Raw genomic sequence first — 11,052 nt, forward strand, 5'->3', positions numbered from 1 at the left:
AGCACAGGGTAGCTTAGTCACTTTTCCTGTTGCTGTGATAAATATCTGACAAAAGAAACCAGGGAAGAAAGGGTTTATTTCCTCCACGGTGGTAGGGAAGTCATGGGTGCAGGAGCTGGCCTGATTGTGCCCATAATTAAGAAGCAGATAGCAATGAATGTCTGTTCTTGACTTCTTTCTTCCTTTTCTTGGATCTTGGATCACAACACACAGAAACAGCACCATCTACATTTAGGTGGATCTGCTTGCCTTACTTATCTTACTCTAGATAATTCCTCACAGTTGGGCCCAGGAGCTTGTCTCTTAAGTAATTCTAGATATTGTCAAGTTGAAAACCAAAGCTAAACATCACTCAGAGTCTTATGTAGTTCATGCTGGCCTCAAATTCACCATGTAGCCAATGCTAGCCTTGAAATCCTAATCCTCTTGCCTCTGCCTTCCAAGAGCTAGGATTAAAGATATACGCCACCACACCAAACCTTGTGCATATTCCTTGGTTATATGTTTTTCTGTGGGCGTGGAACATCAATGTTCCATGTAAATGTGAGTCTTTCATTTTATTATATAACATATATATATAATATGTATGTGTAACCTATATGTATTTATTAATTTATGAAGCTACTGTCACATAATAACCAGTAAGGTAAGAAGTGTTTGTTCATGGGAAATGAAGATACATGAAAAAGAAATCAAATATTCATCATTACCATGTTGTGGCAACACCAAGTTGGTGCTGTAATATTTGCCTTAGAATCTGCTTCATCAAGCGAGTTAGCTCAAAGGACAGCATTTCACTGCAGTCTCTGCTTTATCAAAAAATTATCCAAGCATTTTCCAAAATAAAATTAAACAAATCATGTATATGCATACCATCACTTTTAAATCTCTTTTACAATAATAAAATCAGTGATTTTGAGGGATTGCTTGTGTTAGCATTTTGGTGAAGATTAGAAATTCATCAACAAACACTATTGTAATAGAATGTGAAAATATCAAGTAGAAAAACAATAAGAAGTTAGCAAACACAATAGCATAAGTAGCTCAATGTTTATCTTTTTGTCTATTGGGAACATGCTAGTTTTTGACACAATGTTGTAACAACCTAGTTCTTTCTTTTTTGGATTGCGATATCTTTAAGGGTAGATAAATAACACATGTGGACCAAGTATTTTCACTGAAAATGTGGTTGGTAAATAATTATTGCATTCACAGGGCATTATTACAATACAAATTTTTAAAGGGAATTATTTTTGAAGGGAAATATAAACAAAGTAAGGTCACTATGAGAATAAGTCTCGTAGGCACTTACAGTAAGTCCCTGACCAATGAAATCCCTGCTGCATGGGAAAGAATGCTTATTCCAGTTACAATGAGAAAGTTTGAGGTTTAGTGGTGTAACACATCATAAGTAAGTCTCCAGGGCTACAGAGCAGCAGAGAGGCAACTGTAAAGGGAAAAATGTGACAGGAGCGAACTCACTGAGCTCTCTGAATAATTGCCTGCTTCTTCTAAGATAACCCTGGAGTAAGATAACCCTGGAGACAACTTCACTTTGTGAATTATTATGAAACTTCTGAAACTTTTAATAGTTGCACGCATTATGAAAGACTGTACTAACAAGTTTCACTCTTACAAGAGCTGGATCCCTGTGGACTTGGGGAAACACATTTGTCATTATCTCCTCTAACAACTATAACAAGATCCCAAAGGGCTCGTTCTTTGCAACTTCTGTAAAGAACTTCAGAAGTTGGAAATCACCCTCTCTCATCATGCCTGCTCTCATTTTAAATATTACCCCCTGACTTCAGCAGCAAGAATCCCCAAAGGTTTCCCAGATGTTTAGAGGAAAGCACACGAGTTATTGAAAGTAGAAAATAATGTACTGGTATATCTAGTCTTCTTCCAGATTTATTCACCCCATTGCTTTGATAAATGCCAAAAGAATCTTAAGCCTCTTCATTAACAAGCAAGTGGCTTGAATGAAAATAATTGGTAGTACTGTGATTATTGAATGCACTTGAACCTACAAATTAAAGTGTTATATAGACTAATGGAAGTTGTGGTTTTGTTTTGTTTTGGAAAAGAACCCAACAAATATCAGCACTCCAGTTTTTATTTTTGTTTTTTTTTTGTTTGTTTTTTATTTAACTTCAGCTTTTTCTCTACCAAACAGACAATATGTGAAAATACCAGCACTATTTAATTCCTACTGAATTCCTAGGTGCTCTGAGATGATTGGGCTATCCCTTTTATTATGGGATCTGTTCATGTCAGTCAGAGCTCTGAATCTGTATAAGCCTGTTTCCTCAACAAATGTAGAATCACGGGGTCTATCAAGCATGAAATAGTTTGTTAGTTTTAGGAACAAGATGCAAAGATATGTACAATCAGAGTCAAATCTGCACAGTACACATAATTACAGTGGCATATTATTTGTGTTTTAATAAATAAAGCCTGCCTGAAGGCAAAGCAGTCACACTGCCACACCTTTAATCCCAGGACTCTGGAGACAGAGGCAGGTGGATCTCTGTGAGTTCAAGGCTATGCTGGGCTACACAAAATCAATCCAGAAAGAGATCCAGGTGGTGGTGACTCACACTTTTAATCCCAGTGTTTGGGAGTCGCATACCTTTAATTCCGTCACTAGGGAGGTGGAAACAGTGAGAGGAAAATAAAGGGGAAAAGACGGGAACTGACTGGAGTGTGGAATCTGAGGAGTTGTGGAGACAGGATCTCATACTTTTGATCCGAAGATGTGGTAAAGGCAAAAGATCTCTCTAGTGGTTGGCTGCTTTGCTTTTTTGATCTTCAAGCAAGCTTTGTTTATTAAAACACAAATAATATACCACTATACCAAATTATTTGTACTGACTTTCAAACTCTTATTTATCTTTTAAATATTGAAGCAACATTATGCAATACTTATATATTATGTGTTTATGTGGTGATATATTAGCATTTTAAATGGAAAGATATTAGTGAAAGACTCTAAATCCATTTCTAAACCCCCTCAACCCTAAGACATTTTTTCTAAAACTTTACACTCACTCTATCTTGGAAAAGGGACAGTCGCCCACACACACACATGCTGGACTGCTTATCCTCCTGTGTCCTTGTGAATAATCTTCAAACATAACTCCATTCTGGGAATTGAGGCAAAGACAACCCACAGATGTTGACTCAGTTCCGGGTGTATTGATTTAGTCACTAGAATAAGATCAGGAAAACCACAGAGATGCTCCCTTATCACCTGACCACGCAACTATTCTCCTGCCCTGGAATAGACCAATCATTGCTAGTAACCCTTTGAATGAGCCAATCCAATAAGTTGGAAACAACCTACAGGTTCCCCCCTTGTGTCTGTGGCTTTTTGCTTTAAAAGATGGGCTGTAACAGCTATCGATGTCCTTCATATCCCGAACCTGAAGGACCCTGTCATGACAGAATAAAAATCCTCTTGCTTTTGCATCAGTTGCGCCCGTGTCTGGAGCAACTCTTCCCTGATGATTGGACTTCTAGTCCAAAATTAGGTAGAAATTGGAAATCCATTTTTTGGGAATGGCAAGATGGCTCAGAGGGTAAAGGTGTTTGCCACCAAGCCTGATGATTTAAGTTCAAGTCCTGGGACCTAAATGGTAGAAGATGAGAAGTGACTCGTGTTGTCTCTGACCTACACACACACACACACACACACACACACACACACACACAAATTTCATTTTCACAATCCACTTTTTTCAAACTCCAGTTAACTTTACATATTTATGTAAACCAAGGTAGTTTCTCTTTGGTCTTGGTTTTGTGCTATGGACCACAGAACTCTGCAGTGAGAACTCAGCAAGCACTTTAGAGGTCAACCCCTCAGAGATACACATCCCATGGAGATAGACCTTCTTTAGCAAGGCTATAAAGAAGCACGACCCTTGCTGCAGATTTCTTGTGTGAAGAGTTCCCTCACATTACACCTAGGGGATTTTTCCCACAGCATACAATGTGTTAATTGTTTACTGGGCACATATATTTGTGGATGGTCAGAATGTGACTTTCATTCAGCTATATAGTTTTGATACATAGGATGTGTACTGTGACATGCTTCATAACTGGATCTGTTTGTTCCACAAGGTCTGTAGACATTTAAAAGTCTGATTGTTCTTTTGCTCAGACTAACTGAACACAATTTGCTCATTTTCACCTCAGAGCATGTTCAAACTAGACTAAAGGCCTTTTGTAAACAGATCATAGGTTTGAAACTTTACAGCTATGTACAAGGTCAGAGTCACAGATGTCCAGCCAAGGTTACTGAGAAAAGCACACCAATTCTCCACTCGCCAGTCTACTACAATGGATCTGTGTCTCAAAATTATCATTGGGCATTGTGCCTCCCTTGTCTGGTCATGGGTTTGCTCCTTTGGCCTTAGGACCTTATGTTGTCATGGAAATGGCCCTGTCCTTATCACTTAGCCTGGGAATGTGCTTCTGACCAATTCTTGAAACTCTTTTTGCTTCAAGCCTTGGGGGTGGAGGAGGAGATTTTTGAGAGACAAGACCAAGGAAGAAGAAGTTATGAGGGATTAGAAGTAGGACAGGATTATTAGTGTAGAAACAGAAGAATAGAGAACAGTGAACAGAAGGACGGTAAAGAGCACAAGAATAGAAAGAACGTGTTGTGAGAAGATTCTTTTTCTATAGCCCTTAGATTTTTGTTCCTTTGTTTATCGTAGCGTCCTCTTTGAACCCTGAGAGAAGACTTTTAAGGCTGGCCCTTAAACGCCTTTGATAGTTTTGTTTTGTTTTGAGATGGGGTTTAATGTAGCCTAGGGTGACCCTTTGTGGCCATGAATGGATTTGAACTTTGGTTTCTCCTGCCTGCACCTCTGGAGTGCTGGAATTACTAGCGTGCTGACCACAGCCAGTTTATATAGTGCTGGGATCAAACCAAGGCAAGCACTCTACTGACTGAGCTATAGCTCAGTTTCCATGTTAGAAACAGGACTGCAACATATGTATATATGAAATTATGAAACATTTTTCAACTTTAACATATATTATATTGTACTATGTAATATTTTAAGTGTTTATTAATGTTAATGTAGTATAATTACCATAACCTAATGTATATTTAAGATAATTTGAGGATATTTAGTTCAACATACATATACCACATTACTTATTTGCAGCAATACAAACATTTACTTAATTATTATTTAATTAATAGGCATTTCATCCATTTCCTCTTATATAGCTAAGTCATGTGTGTGAGTGTGTCTTTTTAAACTTATACACTATGTTGATTTGTATCTAACTATTCATAAAGTTGAAATTTTTACAAGTTAAATTTCAGGAAGTTGTATCTCATTATTCTTCATACATTTTCTTTTCCAGAAAAAAATGTGATCTTTTTGTTTTGTTTGATTTTGTTGAAACAGGGTCTCATGTACCACAAGCTAATGTGTAACTGAGAATGACTTTGAACTCTTGGTTCTCCTGCTTCAATATTCCAAAAGCTGGGATTACAGGTATGGTCATCATGTCTGGCTAGTGTCATCTTCATCAGTCTAGTACATGAGCCCCTGTCTCAAAAAAGAAGGAGAAGGAGGAGGGGGGGGGAGAAGGAGAAGAAGAAGAGAAAAAGAAGAAAGAAAGAAAGAAAGAAAGAAAGAAAGAAAGAAAGAAAGAAAGAAAGAGAGAGAGAAAGAAAGAAAATTAGAAAAGTTCTTTGATTATTAAAAATATTTGCTGTCTGTTCCACATATTTGTTGTAATAATTTTCACTGTTTTCAGAAAGGATTAGGATTTATGAGAAAATTTTAAGTCATTGCAATTTGCTCATTGGTCAACATACTTGATTCTTACATATTTGTAATAAAATGATACTATTTTAAACTTAATAATTTATATACACACTCTACTTATGAAATGAGGTTTCTGGGCCTGCCTTGCGTTTCAGATAACCTCGGATTAAAAGAAACCAGCAAACACGAATACTGAGCATCAGTGAGTGTGCCTGTAGTTTCTTCTTCAGCTACGCACCAAGTTCAAGGACTCAGTCTAGCCTTTAATTATACTGATCGAGACAGGTATCATTTTGAATTTCTGAGAGGGGAAAAATTTTATCTCATCCAATGAGTAACTAATGTTTTCCCTTAAAAAGGGAAATTTGTTTTTTTTTTTTAAATACAGATTAAAGAGCTGGAGCGATGGCTCGGCAGTTTAAGAACGCTTGTTCTTCCAGAGTTCCAGAATTCAGTTCCCAGCACCCACATCTAGCAGCTTACAACACCAATAGCTCCAGTTCTAGAGGATCCAATAGGACCATCTTCTGGCCTCCAGGGCCACCTGTGTGCACACACACACACACACACACACACACACACACAATCTTTAAATGTAAGTTAAAGAATTTCAGCTAATCAAATTATTTGTACTCATTTTCTATGTGTTGTGTTTGTGTAACTTTATCAATCCAGACTGAAATAAAACCTAGAAGACAAGTGACAATGACTTGTCTACTTGGAATATCTTTTGAAAATCTATTTTCATATAAAAATGGAAAATTTTTAGACTAGCTTAGACTATTAAAATTAGTATTTTACTAATACTACTAATAGTACTATTAAAATATTTAGACTATTAAAATAGTCTACTCTTGCATTATCAATTAAAATCATATTAAAATAAAGATAAATGTGAATTTGAAATTCTCTCCTCAGAAAACTGTGTCATCTCAATCATTCAGGGCAAGGCTTTGGAGGTATGCCAGAGCCCTGACTACTAATGACGGGTTTGCCCCACCATTCAGCAAGAGTGTTTTACCATAGAAATCATCAAATCTTGTGGATATGAGCACCTCTGGCTCCAAATGGAAACTAAAAGCTTAACCTGGGTTATGACTCCTGCCAGATGTGGTTTCATCATCTCCCCACAGGAGCTTACTCTTCTATTTTCATGTGCAGCACCAATTAGTTACCCAAAGGAGGGAACGGTCCCCATGGTGTTGTCAAGAAACCAGGTTACACCGACTTGTAGGCATCATCTTGATGCTGAAAGATTAGCCCTGCTTTCTTGGGCTATAAGAGTATTTCCATCCACCTTGTTTACTTTCTGGGGTCTTTAGGAAGTCCTCACTGTAGGGCTTTGGTTGACAGCTCCTAGAGCCCATGGAAGGCTGGGTACTTGGCCTAAATGGCAGCTAGACAGAGGATAGATACTAATGCTGTTTCCTACTGAGTTGCCTGTTTACTCTGTAATTCAACTAGCCTAGGTGGTTGCATCATTGTCTATTTTCTCTGAGGCAGTGTTAGACCATTATTCCTATCATTGTAGTCAAATGGTCGTTATATATCTTCAGAAAGAAACTGTCAAGCATAGAAAACGAGTTGGAGATTTGATTTTCAGTCTTTGTAAGCACTGCTATATAATTCCAGGTGTTTTAGTTTTATAATCCTATCTTTTTCTACATATATCAAATGCATAACCACCACAAAATCCTAGATAACAAAATAATAATAAGAAAAAACATTAATACATGCTATTCCTGACTTGTTGGGAAAAGTTGAAAACAGGTGAGCCTAAAGGACTAAAGAACGGTACTTTTTAATTTTTACTTTGGTATATTTGTCTGTGAAAAAACTAATTTACTATAGGACCATTGGTTTTAGAAGATTTTCAAATAACGCATATTTTTGGAGACATGGATTATTTGAAAACCAACATATCTGCTAAAAACCCTTAATTTCTGCTGCTATTTTGTCCCTGCTTTACTAATTGAGCACACTATGGTCACGTGCATTTCTCACACAACAGTCTGCATCTGCTGTAGTGTCCACATAGGAATCCTAATTGTGTCACTCTTTCTGGTTATCCAAAGGCTGACAGACTGAGGGTGTGAGCCATGTTTCTTTTGGAGCCAGCAGATATCTGCACTCTTGCCTAACTCTGCCATGCATCATCTTGGTGTCTTTAATACAATTTTGACTGTGCTATTTATGAATCAAGCTCTCTCTGTTTTTTTTTTTAGATAAATTAAGATCAATGTGTTTTAAAATTACTCTTTTCTAATTGCTTTCTTTCTTGCTTTCTTTTTGAAACAGGGTTTCTCTATATAACTCTGACTGTCCTGGAACTTGCTCTGTAGACCAGGCCGGCCTCGAACTCAGAGATCTGCCCACCTCTGCCTCCCAAGTGCTGCGATTACCACCACCACTCTGCTCTAATCCTCTTTATTTCTTAAACTCTCCTTCACTTTCCCTCCAGTCATCTCTCTTGATGTTCACTTCACTTCTACAATTGTTTTGATAACTCTAAAAGGTGAATGGAAGACAAAACACAGCCAAGTAGGTGTTTCATTTCTGGACAGACTATGCTCCCTAACCTTAGCAACTTAGGTTGCAAGATGCGTTTACTCTTGGTAGAGATATCATTTGGCAGACCCGAGACACTTGGCAGATGTAATTACACCTTACATAAGGAAAGATGGTAGCTGGATGTTGTGGTTCTTGCCTGTGATCTTAGTACTTGCAAAGTGAAGGCAGGAAGGTCAGGAGTTCAACGTCAATTGGCTACATAGGAAGTATGAGGCCAGCCTGGGCTACATAAAACCCTGTCTCCAATTCAAATTAAAAGGTGATTATGTCAAAATTTCCCAACAAGAAATAATTTGTGTCAATGACAAACAGTCATTACTTCTGTGTGGAGAGTTGTCTCCTATACATGGCATAGTTAGACTCGGTCACCAAATGCGCCTCCCTGGATCCTGTTGCTGCCTGCTTTTAGGAAATAGAGATTAACTCTTTTTTTGTTTGGCTCCTACCAGCTGCAGAGATCTGATGATGTGAGAGAAAGGCAATGGAGAAGTCAAACGACAGCTCCGAGTATGGGTTCATCTTAGTGGGCTTCTCGGATCGCCCTCGCCTGGAGATGGTGCTCTTCATAGTAAATTTCACTCTGTACTCCGTGGCTGTGCTGGGAAACGCAACCATAATCCTTGTGTGTATATTGGACCCCCGGCTTCACACCCCTATGTACTTCTTTCTGGCAAATCTCTCATTTCTGGATCTCTGCTTTAGTACCAGCTGCATCCCACAGATGCTAGTCAACCTCTGGGGCCCAGACAAGACCATCAGCTATGCTGGCTGCGTGGTCCAACTTTTCTCCTTCCTGTCGGTTGGGGGAATAGAGTGCATCCTACTGTCTGTCATGGCGTTCGACCGCTATGCGGCCGTTTGCAAACCTTTGCATTACATGGTCATTATGCACCCACAGCTGTGTGTGAGACTGGTGGCTCTGGCCTGGGGGAGTGGGCTCATCAACGCCATCGTCATGTCACCACTAACAATGACCCTGTCCAGATGCGGCCGCCGCAGGGTCAATCATTTCCTTTGTGAAATGCCGGCTCTGATCAAGATGGCCTGTGTGGATGCTCGCGCGGTGGAAATGCTGGCTTTCACCTTCGCCATCCTCATTGTCCTGCTGCCCCTCACGCTGATTCTTGTCTCCTACGGCTACATAGCTGCCGCCGTGCTGAGAATCAAGTCGGCTGCGGGAAGATGGAAAGCTTTCAACACCTGTAGCTCCCACATCACCGTGGTGTCCCTGTTCTATGGAAGCATCATCTATATGTACATGCAGCCTGGGAACAGCTCTTCCCAGGACCAAGGGAAATTTCTCACTCTCTTCTATAACTTGGTGACTCCCATGCTGAATCCGCTCATCTATACTTTAAGGAACAAGGAAGTGAAGGGGGCACTGAAGAAGGTTTGTGGGAGGCACTGATGGGCAGAAGCAAACAGTGAGTTACAAAGTCCCAAGCGGTTTTATTCAAATGCACCTGTTGTTTGTTTATAATAAATTCAGCTAATGTATTGGACACTCAGAGGTACTCTTTTGGTTTTGCTTTGGTTGAGACAGTTTTGTGTAAGCCAGCCTTTCTTCACACTAAATAAATAGCCAAAGATGACCTTGAACTTCTGATCCTCCTTCGCCTCCATCTGCACAGCGCTGGGGTTACAGATGCATGCCAGCATGCCAAGCTGACTAAACACACTGAACTCTATCCCAAGCCAGTGTACATCAGCCACAGTCACCACGATGTAAATAAAGCTCAGCTTCTTAGAGTAAGCTGCTAAGTTATTATTCTGAACTTGGTATTAATTCACAAAATGACTAAATACCATGAAAGTGAATGACCGATATAAAACAAGCACATCTTTAAATTTTATTCAAGTTAATAGATGAAAAGAGAGAGGCAGTATTTGGTTTCAAAAAGTCAAAAATTCAATAAATTTGCAAAGAATGAGGTGACGGCCAAATAAGTGTGCAGATGGAGGCAAAATTGGCTTCTAATTCTAAAACAAAAAAGACTGTCTGTTGTCCTCAAAAGGACAACACCTCCCTCCTCATCCAATTTCAAATTGTCTCTCTTCCTCTCTCTCAAAACCTGGAAAAACAACAAAAAATAAAACTATACAAGCAAACAAAAAAAATAAAATCAATAAGGTAAAAATGCCAAAAACAAAACAAAAAGAGCACACATACACACACACACACACACACACACACACACACTAGAGTCTGTTTTGTGCTGGTCAGCCAGCGACTCCTGGGAATGGGGCCTGCCTTGGAGTGGATGATATACACTATGAAATTCTATTGTTAAAATTGATTTTTTTTCTTTCCCAGCACATATAAATTGGTAAAAGTTGTAAATAGCTTCTTGGTTAAGGTGGGATCACATGCCATTTCTCTCTCAGTGTTGTGGTTTTGTCTAGTTTGAACCTATACCATTCTTGTTCATGTTGGTCCAGTCTCTGTGAGATCATACATGCATCAGACCTGTTGTGTCTGGAAGACACTGTTTCCTTAGAGCCATCCACCACCTCTGGCTCTTTATTATTTTCTGTCTCCTCTTCTGCATAGATCACTGAGCTTTGAGGGGAGGGAGTTGATAAAGACATCCCATTTAGGGCTGAGTTCAAAGTTTCTCACTATCTGCACATTGTCTAATCATGGGTCTCTGTGCTGATTTCCATCCATTGCAAAAAGAAGCTTGTC

At 39.1% G+C, this 11,052-nt stretch overlaps 1 protein-coding gene across 1 annotated transcript; it reads left to right on the forward strand.

Moving 5' to 3' along the window:
- The first annotated feature begins 5,440 nt into the window (after positions 1-5,440).
- On the forward strand, positions 5,441-9,774 carry LOC126501769 (putative olfactory receptor 2W6). Its single transcript, XM_050142622.1, has 2 exons — positions 5,441-5,519; positions 8,816-9,774. Exon 2 carries the CDS (start codon positions 8,848-8,850, stop codon positions 9,772-9,774), a length of 927 nt encoding a protein of 308 aa, XP_049998579.1. The 5' UTR covers positions 5,441-5,519; positions 8,816-8,847.
- The last annotated feature ends 1,278 nt before the right edge of the window (positions 9,775-11,052 follow it).

The sequence above is a fragment of the Alexandromys fortis genome, unplaced genomic scaffold (genome assembly GCF_014885135.2).
Source record: "Alexandromys fortis isolate MF-2015 unplaced genomic scaffold, M_Fortis_MF-2015_v1.1 scaffold_5, whole genome shotgun sequence".
In the NCBI taxonomy this organism is placed as follows: domain Eukaryota; kingdom Metazoa; phylum Chordata; class Mammalia; order Rodentia; family Cricetidae; genus Alexandromys; species Alexandromys fortis.

Bases quoted from the DNA above. Each gene is read 5' to 3' on its own strand.
- LOC126501769 (XM_050142622.1), top strand. From the start codon at position 8,848: ATGGAGAAGTCAAACGACAGCTCCGAGTATGGGTTCATCTTAGTGGGC.